The 18,117-nt window shown below is 36.8% G+C and overlaps 1 protein-coding gene across 6 annotated transcripts in view; it reads right to left on the bottom strand.

The window, feature by feature from the left end:
- LOC143020634 (protogenin B-like) overlaps positions 1 to 18,117 on the bottom strand; it is an 862,265-nt gene that overhangs the window by 85,633 nt on the left and 758,515 nt on the right. For all 6 annotated transcript variants that reach the window (XM_076177127.1, XM_076177126.1, XM_076177129.1 and 3 more), the window contains one exon: positions 8,505 to 8,652. In XM_076177127.1, coding sequence (XP_076033242.1) covers positions 8,505 to 8,652 — 148 coding nt within the window. The remainder of the gene's footprint in view (positions 1 to 8,504; positions 8,653 to 18,117) is intronic.

The following is an 18,117-nucleotide window of genomic DNA, read 5'->3' as shown; positions in this document are numbered from 1 at the left end:
CTAAGATCAATAAAAGTGGAATTTGCATACTTGGACAAAGACATGATAAAAAAAATATTGGTTACATTGATAAGGCCTAGACTAGAGTATGCGGCGACATTGTGGTCCCCCAGTACCAAAAATATAAAGAAAATAGAAAGAATCCAAAGAGCAGCTACAAAAATGGCACCTGCACTTGCAAACCTATCATACAAGAGAGATTGGCTAAACTGGAGTTACCAACACTGGAGCAAAGAAGGGAGAGAGGTGACCTATTGACCATCTACAGAATCATGAAAGGCACAGAGATACTTGATAGAGAGGACTTACTTAACTGGGACAAGAGAAACACAAGAGGACATGGAAAGAAAATAAAAAAACATAGCTATAGAAGAGAACTGAAGAAAAACAGTTTTCCACATAGAGTTTTGGACATTTGGAACAAACTGGATAGTGAAATAGTATACGCCAAAACCATTCATGAGTTTAAAAGCAAACTAGACACTGCGAGATACAATGGCAGGACACCACGAGCATAGCTCCCCTTCCCGCAAAATACAACTAGGTAAATAGTTGCCTAATAGAAGAGACCTGAAAAAGAACAGCTTTCCCCACAGGGTAATAGACGTTTGGAACAAGTTAGATGAGAATGTGGTGTGTGCAAAAACGTTACACGAATTTAAAAACAGTATAGATAAAATGAGATATGAAGACGGGACTTCACGAGTATAGTTCCCCTTCCCATAAAATACAACTAGGTAGAAAAAAAAAAAAAAAAAAGTGAGTATTTACCTAGTTCTATTTACATAGTTGTATTTTACAGGAAGGGGAGCTATGCTCATGGTGTCCCATCTTCATATCTCATTTTATCTAAACTGTTTTTAAATTCATGAATTGTTTTTGCACACACCACTTTTTCGTCTAACTTGTTTCAAATGTCTATTATCCTGTGGGGAAAGCTGTTCTTTTTTAGGTCTCTTCTATAAGTGCCTTTCTTGATTTTCTTTCCATGTGAGTGTTGGTGCTAATTTTGTAATTGCTCTTTGTATTCTTTCAAGTTTTGCTACACATTTTTTTGTACTTGGTGACCACATCGTCGCTGCATATTCCAATATTCGTCTTATCAAAGTAACTAGTATTTTCTTCACCGTTTCTTCATCCATAAATGTAAATGCCACTTTGATTGTTCTTATTAAATTATAAGTTTCTCAAAAAATTTTGTTTATATGCTTCTCAGGGGACATATTCATAATAACTCCGTCCTTCTCATTTTCTACTTTTTTATTTATTCTTCTCCCAATTTATAAGATCCCACTATTCTTTTTTGATTCTTCCAAATTCCATGATACTACACTTCTTGATATTGAATTCCATCTCCCACTTCCTACTCCATTCCCATACTGTATTGAGATCACTGTGTAGTGACTCACAATCTTCTTCAGGGTTCACTTTTTTCAACAATTTTGCATCATCCGCAAAGAAGCTCATATAACTTTCAATCCCTTCATCCACATCATTAATATATATAGCAAACATTATTGGGGCCAGAACTGTTCCTTGTTGAACACCATTTATCACTTCATCCCAATTAGAGTGTTTGTCTCTTATCACCACTCTCATTTTTCATGCAAGAAGTCTTCCATCCACTGCAGTTTCTAATTTCTTAAGCAACTTCTTATGTGGCACCTTATCAAAAGTTTTTTTCAGGTCCAGAAATGCACAATCAGCCCATTCATCTCTTTCTTGTATTACATCTATTAGCCTTGAATAGAAACACGTTAAGTTTGTGATGCATGATCGTCCTCGTCTAAATCCAACTTGTCTTGGATTTAGTATGTTGTTTTTTCCAAATGCTTTACCCATCTAGTTTTGATAATTCTTTCACAGATTTTTGCTATCTTACTTGTAAGAGAGACTGGTCTATAGTTAATAGGGTCTTCCTTGTTTCCCCCTTTATATATAGGTACTATATTTGCTTTTTTCCAATCTTCTGGAACTTTTCCCTCTTTCAATGAACTGTTAGTTCATTCCTGCATTCTCTCAAAATCCAGTTTGCCATTTCATCCGGTCCATGCGATTTTCTGACATCGAGATTACTCAAATGTTTCATTATTTCATTTCTTGATACTTTTATCTCTTTCATTGGGGGAACTATCTCCTCCCATTCGATATCTCTAGGTTGTATATTCTCTCTTGTAAACACCGATTTCAAATGCTTATTCATAATCTCTGCCATTTCTACTTCTTCTGTGTATTCGACTCCTTGTAGTTTCTCTAATTCTTGTTTGGTTTTCAGTTTGTTGTTTACAAATCTGTAAAATAGTTTTGGTTGATCTTTACATTTTTCTATGACACCTTTTTCGTATTTTTTCTTTTCTTCTCTGCACACTTGTACATTTTTATTTCTATAACTATATTTTTTCCATTTTTCAGGTTTTTTGTCTTTTTTCCATTTTATCCAAGTTTTATCCCTTTTGTCTTTTAACTCCCTACATCTTTTGTTGTACCAGCACTTTACATATCCTTTTGCTTGCTTTTGTCTTGGCACATAATTTTCAACTCATTTACACTTTTTGTCAAAATACTCCATTTGTCTTCTACTATTGTTTCCTCCTTGTGTATTCTTTCCCAGTCAGCTTTTTGAAAGAATTCTTTCATTTTGTCAAAGTTTGTTTTTTCATACATCAATCTTCCCTTTCCATTTTGTTCATTTTTTTTTTCATGTATTTTTCCTCGTTTAGTTCCAGTTCAACCAATATGTGGTCACTTTTACTTATTAGCGTCTTATATTCGACCTTGTCCACTATTTCGGGTTCTGATGTGATTATTAGGTCCAGTCTCAATGGTTCTTCCTCATTTCTAGACCTAGTATTCTCTTGTATCCATTGCATCATTGTATGTTCAATAATCACATCAAGTAGTACATTTCCCCATAGGTCATCTCCACCCTTCACTGTCATCTCTTCCCAGCAGATTTCTTTACAATTAAAGTCACCCATTATTATTATTCGTCCTCCATCTAACATTATCTTAATTAGTTATATCTCGGTGTCTTCTAATATACTTTTGTGATCTCTCTCTTCCCACGAAGCCGTTTTAGGAGGCAAATAATCTACTACAATCTTCCTGCTCTTCTTATCCTAGTCCTCCACTTCCATTGTAATCATCTCTACACTATTCTTTCCATATGTGACATTCCTCACATTTATATCCCTCTTAGTCAGGAACATAATTCCACCTCCTTGTTTTATATTTATAATTATATGCACCATGTCCTACACTGTTGGGTGGTAGTGGACCTTTCAATTTTGTCTCTACAATTCCCATTATGTTGGGTTCTTTTTCCTTCAGGTAATCATTCAGTTAATTCAAGCCTGTTATTAAGCCATCTATATTTGTGTAAGCCACTTTTAATATTCTGCTGCTTCCATCGTGTTTTGTTTCCCTTTCGTTTTTCTCTGCTATGAACCATTTCCTCATTTTCATATTCACTACTCTCCAATAGAATTTCTCTTTTTCTGTTTCTGTTCTTTTCTCATTTTTTCTTAGCTTCTAGTCTTTTTGATTTCTCAACCTCTCTTTCCTCTTTATTCATTTCTCTTTTTATCCATACCTGTTTAAATTGCTCACTGTCTCCTAGTTTCCCTATTTTTGCTAAGATATTATTTACTGCCGTTTGTTCATACATACACCAAGGCTTTTTCCCCCTTACAGGGAAGGTAGCCAAAAAGAAAAAGGCATAAAATCATTCCCACCCATTCCATCCCTAAATACACTCCACACCCCTCCACCCTCCCTCTTATCTTAGCACCTCCTGGATGATGGGTCATCCCTGCACCCTGTCCACTGCCCTGGGTCAGAGGCAGTGTTGCAAGGCACAGCACATCCACAGCAAGGCCACTTCATTAAATCGGCAACCCCCCCCTCTCCATCCCCCCCATGCAGAAAAGGAGAAAACGAGGAGAAATCCCTTCGGGCTGCGTCAAATTTTGTTCACACATACTACCTCATTCCCCCATCCCCACGCCCATTCCACCTCATCCATCACAACATCATCCATATACAACCATTCTCCATTCACCCGTCCTTCTGTCCTCTCCCATCCTTCCTCAACAGACATTCCCCTCTTCCCCCAAAGCCCCCTTAACCCCATCCATCCATCTCATCATAGGACGTCCCTTCATGTTCACTCCCTCCACATCTGCCTTCCATACCTCTTTTACTAGTCTTTCTTCATTCATTCTTTCTATATGTCCAAACCATCCTAATACTCTTTCATCAACCCTATCTCCCAATTCCCTTTCCACCCCTGTTCTCCTCCTCACCTCCTCATTTCTCACTCTATACAGCCTAGTAACCCCTATCATACCTCTCAGACACCTCATCTCAAACACATTCAAACTCCTCTCTTCCTCTCTTATGTTCCATGTTTCTGCCCCCATACAGTGCTGTTGGCACAATCACTCCTTCATACAGTCTCCTCTTAGCATCCATTCCCAAATGTCTATTCCTCATTACACTCTTTAATCCACCAAGGCATTTACTCGCTTCTCTCAATATACATTCAACCTCCACCTCCACTCCACCTATTCCTGCCACATTTGCACCCAAGTATCTAAAAGTGCGTTTGTGACCTGAATTTAACCTTAATTGGTCTGGTCTTATCAGTATTGTATTTCCAGAGCCTATACATTGCTTCTATTTGTTTCCCTATTTCTGGTTCTTCTTCTTGAACTACTTCTAATATACTATTTTCTTTTTCTTTTTTCCTTTATTCTTGTAGTCCTATTTAGATTATACTTCTCTTCCATCCCTAATATAATAATACATTTCTTTTTATCTGCTCTCTTAATATATTCTCCTCTCTCATACCTTTAATAACTGTGCCCTCAGTTTGTTCTTTCATTTGTTGTTTCACTATATCTCTAAATTCAATTTTGTTATTCTCCTGAATCTTTTTCCAACCACTTCTTTTGTTATGGACTCTTTATTTTCTTTATTATTCCTCTTTAATTCCTCATTCTCTTTACTTCTCTCAACTGTCTTTTTAATTTTTCTACTTCTTTAGTTAGATTTTTATTCTCTTTTCTTAGTTCTTCCAGTTTATCAACTTTCACTGCAACTAGAGCTAATTGATCAAACCTAACCTTCCATTCTTCGTTGATTTTTTTTAGTTTCTCCTCTAGATTTACTAATCAGGGGAGGTAGTCCCCTCCTCCCTCTTTAACCCCTTCCATATGGTGCCGCACACGTAGGCGTCATGGACTTAGATCTCAGTGGCAGCAGCCAATGCCAGCCGTACGACGTGTCGTAATAATACTCGCATCATAAAATATAGTCACCGCTTATATCGACCGTTCTCTCTTCACCCGTGAATTTTGATAACCATAGAAAATGCGATTACAAAAGAATTAGAAAGAATGTCATTATGGAGGGGCGACTACAATAAATATAATCAAGACGCCGATATGGCAGCCTCGCGAATACACTCGCTCCCCATGACGCCTACGTGTGCGGCACCGTATGGAAGGGGTTAAATCCATAAAAGCAGTTATCATCTCTTTCCATTGTGCTGCTATTATATATATTTCTGCTCTTCACACCTCTGTTTCCTTGTTCGTCTGTATAATCTGCCCCCCGTTTGTTTACGCTTCTCCTAAGAATCTGGGCCCATTCGTCCCCTTCCTCATTTCCTTCCATTTTCCTCAGTAATCCTTCTCCTTCTCCTTTTTTTTTACTTTCCCACTACACCATAAGCTTTCCCCTTCCCAATTAATACAACACAGGTACTTCCTTGTCGTTGTGATCCTTGAAATTCGCAGTCTTCTCTGGAGTTCCAAACTTCGTTGTCACATTGACCGACATGTGTATGAATGGAATCGTGTGCTGGTCATGGGCTACCACATGTTCTAATTTATATACAGCCACTCCTCGTTTAACGATGACAATTGGGACCAGCGCACCGTCGTTAACCGAATTGGTCGTTAAGCGAAAGTGTATACATATACGTACATGTACTGTATGTACAATGTCCAGCAATACATGTATCTTTATTTTTGTGTATTTTCCCTCTTTTATACAGTACATTAAAGCTTTACTTACTGTTTATTTACGGTGGTTAGGTTCCTGAAATTACCATATATGACCAAATCCGCGTATGCTGACATTCCATATTGAAAACCGGTGATTTTTTTAGTTTCGACCATGGGCGCAATATAGCAATAGAAAATTAATTATTAACTTTGTAAATTAAAATGTATCAACGTAATATGCAATTTTGTGGGCGGCAATGCAAGTAAAAAATACCTTGCTACAAGAAAATATGCTAATGAACGAAGTCGGTAGCATAGGATTGGGACGCCATCTTGTCGTCTGCCAACGTCTCTCACGACGACGACAATGAGGACGAGCAGGACGACATTTAATTTGCAGGTAATGATTTATCAAACACAGGTCAGGTTAGTTTAGTTTAGGTTAGACGAATTCATCATCCTTTTATTTCTTCGATATCGGCATCTATCATAACAAACATGGTGTACCATTCGTCCGACATGACTTCGTTACTTACGAAATTTGTTTTAGCACCTCTTTTTTTAATTTCCGCTCACAAAATTGTATATTACTTTGATACATTATAATTTAAAAAATTAATAATTAATTTTCTATTGCTATATTGCGCCCATGGTCGAAACTAAAAATTTACCACTACCGGTATATACTGTACCCCAGGTAGTTTTTTCAGCTTGCAGGATGGTAATGTAGACCTAAGCTTCAGAACACTTTACCTCACAGCTAATATCCACCGTACAAGTTCAATTATAACGTCATACAAATTTGCCTCAGCCAACTTAATTATCGTACACGATGTCGTAACTTTGGGAGATTTACGTTAAACGTCTGTCATAAAGCCCGTCGTAACTCCGCGTCGTCGCTAACTGAGTAGGTCGTTAAACGAGGAGTACCTGTATTTAGCTTTGTGATTGGGATGGTGGCAGGGAAGCACAATAACCATCTTGTTATTACTAATCCAGTCTGAATTAATGTAGGATTTCCCAGTCAACATTGTAAAGATTTATTTGAATAATTATCATCCTCATCTGTAGTGTTCAAGATTAGACACAATTTTATGAAGGCGTACTATACATCTTGCCCATCCATTCATTAACAATCATAGTTGCCTAATTTTGATCACATATACATAGGGCACTACATAAGTCTTAAATGAGAGAAGCTGGGGGAAGTGAACAGTTTTAAGTATTTGGGGTCACATGTGGCAGGAAAGGGAGGAATTGAGGTAAATTATGGATTGAGAGATGTGTCTTAGAGGATTAAAAATTATCATGTGAAACATGTATCTGAGAAAGGATGCAAAGCAAAGCTCATATGAAGGAGTGATTGTACTGACCATACTGGGTGGTGATTTGAAATTTAAGAGAAGCAGAGTTAAGTTTAAATACACTTGAAATTAAATGTCTCATAAGTATGGTAGGTGTTACAAGGTTGGACAGATTGAAAAATGAGGTGAGGAGGAGAGTGGGGGTGGAAAAGGAGATGGCAGAGAGGGCTGATGAAAGAGTATTGGGATGGTTTGGACACATGGAAAGAATGAGTGAAAGAAAAAAAAAAAAAAAAGAAGTGTGGAAGGCAGAGGAGGAGTAAATTTGAGGGGATAGCTGAAGATCAGATAGATGGATGGGTGAAAAGAGCTTTGAACAAGAGGGGAATGTCTGTTGAGCAAGGAAGAGAGAGGCAGGGTCTAGAGGTAAATGGAGAATGTCTGTGTATGGATACTTTGATGCAATTGAAGGTGTTTTCTCCCTGTCATTTCTTTTTTCTATATCAAGCAAGGATGGGTGAGGGGAATGGGGGTAGTTGTGTGTGGATATTTTGATACAACCAAAAGTGATTTCTCCCCATTCTCTTTATTTTCCACATGAGAGGACAGAGAGGGGGGTCGCTGATAAAGTGAAAATTTTACTGTGGATGTACTGTGTCTTGCTGCAATTGCTTCTGACCTAGGAAGTGGGCAGGAGACAGGGATGAAACTTGATCCATGAGGAGGTAAGATAAAAGGGAAACAAGGGTGATGGATGAGAGTGGAATGAGTGGGAGTGGGTGCATGCTTGGTTACCTCCTTTATAAGGGGGAAGAAGTCCTTGGTATACAGACTGATGAATATGAAATGGAGAAAAAGGAACAGGACTCCATGAACATAGCTCATTTCCAATACCATAGTTAGGTAAAATATAATGGAGTTATGATTGAAGTTGTTCTTCCAAAATCCTTCTCTTTGCCTTTATTCTCTGCAAGAGCAAAATACAAAATAGGGTATTCCCAGTCCCGATTCCACCTCATTGCCTTTTACATGCAGAACACAGTGGCTAAATTCTTGTCCCCCTACCAAAGGAAAATTATATAAATGGTTTCACTACAAATAATGAAGGTACCAAAGATTACAAAAAAAAAAAAAAAAAAAAAAAAAAGTCTGCCATAATAAGTAAATGAGGAATTGTATATTTACTCACAGAGCTGCTTGGTGGAATGCTCTCCAGGCCCTTCATCTAGGATGGCAGATATTTTGGAGGAAAGCGGTTCTGTCAAAGTCCCACATCCAGCACTGGTGCACCCGCAGACACGCAGCCAATAATTCGTATTTGAAACCAAGCCACTCAACTGTACAATGAAGAAAAATGAAATGATATATCATACATTTATATTTTTATCCAAACCAAAAGAAAATTAATAATCATGTAAAAGTGTAGACAGGCAGCAAATCTTCTAATAGACAAGTTTTGTTGAAGGTGATAATTTTCTTACAGATGGTTTCTTTATCTAACTATTCACCATAGTGTAGGGTCTAAACTCTGTGTAACTTGTCCACAAGCATTCATAATCTCTGACCTGGATTTTGGCTCAACTGAGCCTTCTTCAGGGAGTGAAATTGTTATAATTGATGAGCAATTTTTAACCATCAGTTAAACAGTAATGGAGTTCACCAGAAAGTTGAAAAATGCTCATCAGTTAATACTGAATTACCATTTTCTCAGGCCTCTCGTCTACCCTGCTTTCATGCTGGATAGTGCCAATAAATTAAGTGCTTTTATATTCAAGTTTAGATCACAATCTTTGATGTAAAGGGCCTTAATTATTTTTAACCTTCTTGGGTCCATACATCTTTCCAAAATGTTTGGGTTATTTTCCAGTTCTTCATGGGTTATGTGGTATCTGTGCAATGTTATTGCATGGTTTTTGGGAACTCCTGCATATTGGTGTCCAACCAGTCTGGATTGCAGCTTCACAGTCATAGTGTCTATATATATATTGATGGAAGGGCTTCACAGCTTTTGTAATATATAAATAATCTGTTATTTTCATCTATGGGTTTTATGTTTTTGATGGCCCCCTTGTCTTCCTTGTAAGTTGATCAAAAGTGGGATTTATATTAAAGTTTTATTACATAACTGTCATGTACTTGGTTAGAATTGGTGTACCACTTGTCTGTAATAGTCACTAAACCTGTTATTGATAAGGACTTGGGTTGCACATTCTAATTCCTGGTATAATTTTGACAAGTTATCACAGTGGTGAGTGCTCTGCAGACACAAGCCCTAAGGGTATTTTTATTGATCAGGTCACTCACTACTTTCATTAAAACACTTACCTTCACTGGAAGGTTTGGTGTAAATGCTGGTAAAATTTTATCCACTTTGTATTATTAGGATATCTAGGAAGGGCATAGTGCCATCCACATTGTATTTGGTCGTGAAATTAAGTCCTGTGGCTTCTTGTAGTCTTTGACGAAGGGTTTCCAGTTCCTTATGTTATTTCACTTTCATAAAGATGTCATTGATACATCTACAGTATATCTCAGGTTTATCCACACTGTGGAATATCTGGTGCTCTATAATTTCTATGAGGAAATTTGCAAAAACAACACCCAAGGGGAAGCCCATTACAACACCAGTGACTTTGGAGTACAAATTACTTTTTGGGTAAGTGAAGGGGGCCTCACTCATGCATATATCAGTAGCTGTCTCAGAATGTTCTTGGGGAACCTCAATGTAGGGTATTGTTGTCCCTACATATTTTGTCACAAATAAAACTATTGGTCCTATTTATAAGGATTCACATTAATAAGGATTACGTTTCCAATGATGCAATTACCCCATAAGCATTGTGTTTGAAAATATCTAGCAAATCACTCACAGAGGTGAGACTAGCTGGTACATATCACATGGGTAAGGCACAGAGTCTTTAACAAGGCAAGTTGGAGTGCAAAATTGTGCAATTATAGAACATAATTTGTTTCCTGATTTGTGTATCTTTACATTACCATAAGAGTATCCTGGAAAGTATAAACCAGGATACTGTTACTGTAAAGATACACAAACCAAGAAACAAATTATAGCCTATAATTGCATAAATTCCTACTCCAACTTACCTTTTAAGTAAAAGACTCTATGCCCTGCTCACACCATACATACCAGCTACCTATAGTCTCATCTGTGAGAGTGATTTCCTAGACATCTTAAAACATAACTATGCAAATGGGCTAATTGCATTGTTGCACACGCAATCTAACACAAATCCCTGTAAACTGGACCGTATATTTTATTTATGACAAAATATGCAGGGATAACACCACCCTATGTTGGAGATCCCCATGAGCATCCTGAGACAACTCCAGATATCATGCACAAGTGCAGTATAGAGAAACCTGAGATATACTGCAGATATATCAACGACATCTTTATAAAAGTGAAAGAATACAAGGAAGTAGAAACCCTCCATCAAAGACTACAAGATGCCACAAAGTTTAATTTCACCATTGAACACAGTGTGGACAGCAACCTTCCTAGATGTCCTAGTAACACAAAGCAGACAAGATTTCACCACCAGCATTTATATCAAACCTCCCAATGAAGGTCAATGTTTTAATGGAAGTAGTGAGTGCCCTGATCAATACAAACACCCTTAGGGCATGTGTCCACAGATCACTTACAGCTATAACTGGTCAAAAGTATACCTGGAATTAGAATGTCCAATCCAAGTCCTTAACAATAATGGCTTTAGTAACAACAAAGTACAAAAGGTTACTGCAACTAATATGGACAAGTGGTACACCAACACTATCCAGGAACATGATGGGGGAAGTAATAAGACTTTATTGCACATCCCACTTTTCATCAACTTATAAGGAAGACAAGAGGGCCATAAAAAACATTGTCAATAGAATAAAAAAAGCCATATATGAAAATAACATAGTCAAAATATTTAGTTATTACAAAAACAAGAAAACATCTTATCTGCTTCTCCAAAATAACCCCAGTCAGGAAGACAGTGAGTTGAAAAAATAAAAACAAAGTCATATACAAATGCAAATGTACCAAAGGAAACTGTGAAGCCCTTCCATCAATTTATATTGCCATGATGACTGTGAAGCTGTAATCCAGACTGGTTGGACACCAATATGGAGGACTTCCCAAAAAATATGCAATACCATTGCACAGATACCACACAACCTGTGAACTGGAAAATAACCCAAAAATTTTTGGAAACATGTATGGACCCAAGAAAGTTGAAAATAATTAAGGCCCTTTACATCAAAGATTGTAATCCAAACTTGAAATATGAGCATTTGATTTAATGGTACTATCCAGTATAAGCACACCTTATGACTCCCTCCTTGAACCATCCCCATTCCTCCTCCACTCCTAGTTCTACTCTATCCTTTACTCTCTCCCACTCCTCTCTCAACTTTTGGCTACCCTCCATGTAAAGTGGAAAAAGCCTTTGGTATATGTATGTATGTATCCAGTATGAGGATATAGGGTAGACCAGAAGCCTGAGAAAACAATTCAATATTAATTGATGAGCATTTTCCAGCTTTCTGGTGAACTCCCTCATTACTGTTTAACTGATAGTTAAATATCTCCCATCAATGACATCAACTTCACTCCCTTAAGAAAGCTCATTTCATCCGAAATCTGGATCAGAATTATGAACATCTATGAACAAGTTTTACAGTGTTTAGACCCTCCACTATGGCAAGTGATTATATCTAAAGAAACGATCTGTACAAAAATCAACACAGAAAATAACATCACCTTCAAAAATAATGTAAAAATATATCTGAATCTATCAATTAAAATCTATACATTCAACTGTTCTTTATAAATCTAAATAATGCTGTCAAGCTTATCAGATTGCATTATTTTCATGTAACCAGCAGTACCAACATATCTCATGGGATCCCCACCCCATCCTCTGCAAGAGGCACCATCTAAAGAAACCATCTGTACAAAAATCAACACAGAAAATAACATCACCTTCAAAAATAATGTAAAAATATATCTGAATCTATCAATTAAAATTTATACATTCAACTGTACTTTATCAATCTAAATAATGCTGTCAAGCTTATCAGATTGCAGTATTTTCATGTAACCAGCAATACCAACATATCTCATGGGATCCCCACCCCATCCTCTGCAAGAGGCACCATCTAAGCCTCCCTATAGGGGCAGTTTGCGATGTTAAACCTTATCTATATCATCTTTTTCAAATTAAACCATTAACTGAGGCTAAACTTTTTGTATATCCAGAATAGATGGTAAATTTCTACACATTTATAAAACCTATTTATGAAATATGTCTCTCAATTTCTTGCTCCAGTTCTCTCTTGCATAAGACCCACAGGCAACAAGAAACTAACCACAGTCACTGGTTTAGCCCATAACTTTAGTCAGTAACTCATATGAACACATTCTGCTTTGCTGTCTGAAGCAAGTGTTGGATGGTGAAGTATTATGTGCTCTTTGTCGTCCAAGTAGTGTTTACATTTAGGGCAATAAGGCCTTTCTCTTAGCTGATTCTTTGTTAATACTGTTATAGTGCAAAATGAAAACATGAGCAAAGACACACCACAGAAAGTCATATGGATTGGGAATTTCTCTCCTGGGTCAATTTTGGGACAAATTTGGTGGGGTATAGAATATGGTGGTCTGTAGGGAGTTGTGCTGTGTCTTAGTGATATCAGGAGCCCAAGTGGGCTCACATCATTTGTCACTTAAGTATACATATTGTTTATATGGAGTGGTAGTTTCTTTGTGTCCAAATGTTGTTCCTGCAAATTATTTAAATGCAGTGAATCTAGGTGTGTATCTTATCCTTATGTTTGTGATGTTGTCTGAATAACATGGATATATTGTATGTTATGCCAAGAATCTTGGCTATTTACCTAATTATAGTATACAGGATAAGAGCAATGCTTGTTAGGTCTCATCTATTCTCCAAATTTCTTACATACCTAGACTCAAATTCATGTACAGTTCCAATTTAATCTATATCCTTGAGTGCAATTATCATATTTAGATTTGAATGCATCTATTGTTCGAGTTTGGGCTATCACCTTCTAAGTTATTCCACATATTTACACATCTATATGGAAAACTGTATTTCTTCACATCCTTTTGACATGTGGTCTTTCTTTACTCCCATGACTTTTTAGAGCCCTCCCATTTTTAATCAGATCTCTTCTGTCAATGCAATCTATCCCCTTTAGTATTTACCTAGTTGTAATATACGTGAGGGGAGCTATGCTCGTGGTGACCCGTCTTTGTATCTCTCCGCATCAGGTTTTATCTTAAAATCTTGTATTGTGTTAGCACATACTGTTTTGTTCCATATATTTATTGCTCTGTGTGGGAAACTGTTCCTTTTCAAGTTTTTTCTATAACTATCCTTTTTCAATTTTTTTCCGTGTCCTCTTGTTTTACCGTTGTCCCACATTAATAGGTCGTTCCTGTCTAAAACTTCCATTCCTTTCATTATTCTGTAGATAGTTAGCAAATCTCCTCTTTCTCTTCTTTGTTCCAGAGTTGGTAGGTTCAATTTGGATAGTCTTTGCTCATATGTTAGTTCGGCGAGTGTCGGTGCTAGTTTTGTTGTCGCTCTTTGTAATCTTTCTAGTTTCTTAATATTCTTTTTGGTACTGGGTGTCCAAAGTAATGCTGCGTACTCAAGTTTTGGTCTTATTAGTGTAGTAAGTATTTTCCTTATCATTTCTTCATCCATATAGGTAAATGCCACTTTGATTGCTCTTAATAAGTTGTAGGTTTCTCCGAACATCTTGTTTATATGCTTATCTGGTTTCATGTCCTTTCCAATCATCACTCCAAGATCTTTTTCATAGTTTGTTTTATTTATTTTTTCTTCTCCAACTCTGTAATCTTTTGATATTCTATTTTTACTCTTTCCAAATTCCATTATGCTGCATTTCTTAATATTGAATTTTACTTCCCACTTTTGAGTCCAATTCCATATTGTGTCCAGCTCTTGTTGCAATGAGTTGCAGTCCTCTTCCGTTTTTACCTTCTTAAGTAATTTTGCATCATCTGCAAAAAAAATTATATAGCACTCCACGCCTTCATTCATGTCATTAATGTATACAGCGAACATGATCGGGGCCAGTAATCTTAACACTGTGATCATATCACCTCTTTCTCTTCAATCTTTCAATGTTGGCAGACCCAGTATTTTTAGTCTTTTCTCATATGGTTTACCTACCAGGATGGAGACTAGTTTGGTTGTTGTCCTTTATATTCTTTCAATCTTGATTATATCCAGCACTCTTTGTGGAGACCATACTACTAATGCATATTCCAGTCCTGGATGTCTCAGGCTTTCGATAAGTTTTCTCATCATCTCTTCATCCAAATAGTGGAAAACCAGTTTAATTTTCAGTAGCAGTTTGTATGTCTCTCCCACAACCTTGCTGATATGTCGGTCAGATGACTGGTAATCTTTATCAAGACTCCTAAGTCTTTCTCCTCTTTTGCTTTTGTAATGGGTTCACTTCCCATGGAATAATTTAAGGATGGCCTTTTGCCAATATTGCCCATTTCCAGTACAGTACTTTGCATTTTTTGGTATTGAAATTAATATCCCATTCTTGGCTCCATTCTTTTGGCAATACTCTACCATCCTCGTTTTTCACTCTTCTCATGATTTCTGCATCATCTGCATGTTGGCATAGCTTGTTCCTTCCATCGTGTCATTAACATAGACAAGAAACATTATTTGTGCAAGCACTGAATCTTGTGAACTCCACTCATTACTGCTCTCCTGCTTGACCTCTTATCCTTTATTATTGTCCTCATGTATCCTTCCATCAAAAAGTCTTTAGTCCACTGTAGTAGTTTACCATTCAGTCCCATGTTTCAATTTCCACATAAGTTGACTGTGAAGTCCTTTATCAAATGCTTTTTCTAGGTCCAGGTACATGCAGTACACCCACCCCTATCTTTTGCAGGACATCAATCACTCTCAAGTACATACATACATACATATACCAAGGCTTTTTCCCCCTTACAAGGGAGGTAGCCAAAAAGGAAAAGGCATAAAATCATTCCCACCCATTCCATCCCTGAATACACTCCACACCCCTCCACCCTCACTCTCAAGTAAAAGCTCAAAAGATTAGACACACACGACCTTTCTCATCTGAAGCCAAACTGTCAGAATGTCCATCTTTTCAAGATGTTTGGTCCATCAATCTTTCACAATACCTTTACATAATTTCACTATTGTGCTATAATTTAGTGGTGTCTCCTTTCCACCTTTACAAATTGGCACCACATTTGCCCTTTTCCAATCAAGTGCCACAATGCCTTCTTTAAATGAACATGTAATAAGACTGTGGATCTTGTCTGATATTTGTTCCCTACATTCTCTAAGTATCCAGTTTGAGATCCTGTCTGGTCCTGAAGCTTTTGTCACATCCAATGGTCCTAAGAGATTGAGCATTTCCTTCACCTCTACACTTATATCTGCTAAACCTGGTTTTTTCTCCCCTCTCTATTCTATATAAAAAAAGTGCTCTTTTGTAATGACCAACTGGATATTTCTATTCATTAGTTCTGCCTGAACTAAGGCCTCCTCAAAGACCTCTCCACCCACTATTAGTTTGGTGATTTCTTCCATGTGTCTCAATTCACCATTTATAAGCCTGTAAAACAGTTTTGGTTCATCTTTGAATTTATGTACTAAATCTCTTTCAAAATTGCTTTCTTCCTCCCTTCAATTTCTTGTATAATTACTCCTAGCTTGTTTGTAAGCTAGGAGTGTATTTACCTAATTGTATTTACCTAGTTGTATCTTATGGGAAGAGGAGCTACGCTCTTGGTGTCCCGCCTGTGTATCTCGCAGTATCTAGTTTGCTCTTTGTATTCTTTCTAATTTTCTTATATCATTTTTTGTACTCTGTGTGTGTATTTACCAAGTTGTATTTACCTAGTTCTATTTTTTGGGGAAGGGGAGCTATGCTCATGGTGTCCCGTCTCCATATCTCATTTTATCTAGGCTGTTTTTAAATTTGTGTATAATTTTTGCACACACCACATTCTCATCTAACTTGTTCCAAATGTCTATTATCCTATGGGGAAAGCTGTTCTTTTTCAGGTCTCTTCTATAATTGTCTTTTTTTATTTTCTTTCCGTGTCCTCTTGTATTTCTACTATCCCATTTTATTAGATCCTCTCTATCAATAATTTCCTTGCCTTTCATGATTCTATAAATAGTTATCAGGTCTCCTCTCTCTTCTTTGCTCTAATGTCTGTAGCTCAAGTTTTGCCAGCCTCTCCTCATATGATATTTCTGAGAGCGATGATGCCAATTTTGTAATTGCTCTTTGTATTCTTTCTAGTTTTATTATACATTTTTTTTGCACTTGGTGACCACGTCATCACAACATACTCCAATCTTGGTCTTACCAAAGTCACTAGTATTTTCTTCACCATTTCTTCGTCCATGTATGTAAATGCCACTTTGATTATTCTTATCAAATTATAAGTTTCTCCATAAATTTTTGTTTATATGTTTCTCAGGTGACATAGTCATAGTAATGACTCCCAGTTCCTTCTCATTTTCCACTTTTATTTCTTCCTCTCCCAGTTTATATCATCCCACTATTCTTTTTTTTTTTTTGGGGGGGGGGGGGGCGGTTCATCCAAATTTCATTATACTACACTTCTTAATATTGAATTCCATCTCTCACTTTCTACTCCATTTCCATACTTTATTGAGATCACTCTGCAGCAACTCACAATCTTCTTCAGTGTTCACTTTTTTCAACAGTTTCCCATCATCCACAAAGAAGCTCATATAACTTTCAATTCCTTTATCCATATCATTAATACATATAACAAACATTATTGGGGCCAAAACTGTTCCTTGTGGAACTCCACTAACCATTTAATCCCAATTAGAATGTCTCTTATCACCACTCTCATTTTTTTTTTCATGCAAGAAGTCTTCCATCCACTTCAGTAATTTGCCCTGTATTCCTCCTTCAGTTTCTAATTTCTATAGCAATTTCTTATGTCGTACCTTATCAAAACCTTTTTTTCAGGTCTAGAAATGCACAATCAGCCCATCCATCTTTTTCTTGTATTACATCTATTAGTCTTGAATAGAAACACATCAAGTTTGTGGCACATAATCTTCCATGTCTAAATCCAAATTGCCTTGGATTTAGTATGTTGTTTTTTTCCAAATGTTTTACCCATAAATTTTGATAATTCTTTCACAAATTTTAACTACCGTACTCGTAAGAGAGACCGGTCTGTAGTTAGTATGGTCTTCCTTGTTTTCCCTTTTATATATTGGTACTATATTTGCTCTTTTCCAATCTTCTGGAACTTTTCCTTCTTTCAATGAACTGCTTATTAGACTATGTATTTTGTGTGTTAGTTTATCCCCGCATTCTCTTAAAATCCACTTTGTCATTTTATCTGGACCATGCAATTTTCTAACATTGAGATTATTCAAGTGATTCATTATTTCTTTCCTTGTTACTTCTATCTCTTTCATAGGGGGGACTTTCTCCTCCCACTCATCATCTCTAAGTTGTATGTTCTCCCTCGTAAACAAGGATTTAAAATGCTTATTCATAATTTCTGCCATTTCTATTTCCTGTGTATTCAATACATCCTTGCCATTGTTTCACTAATTCTTGCTTATTTTTCAGTTTCTTGTTTACAAATCTATAAAATAGGTTTGGTTGATCTTTACATTTTTTCTGACATTCTTTTCGTATTTTCTCTTTTCTTCTCTGCACACTTGTACATATTGGATTCT

The sequence above is a fragment of the Oratosquilla oratoria genome, chromosome 40, assembly GCF_046742065.1.
Source record: "Oratosquilla oratoria isolate Oo_2021 chromosome 40, ASM4674206v1, whole genome shotgun sequence".
NCBI classification, from domain to species: domain Eukaryota; kingdom Metazoa; phylum Arthropoda; class Malacostraca; order Stomatopoda; family Squillidae; genus Oratosquilla; species Oratosquilla oratoria.
Note: the sequence above shows the minus strand (reverse complement) of the source record. Positions and strands in the feature narration are given on the sequence as shown.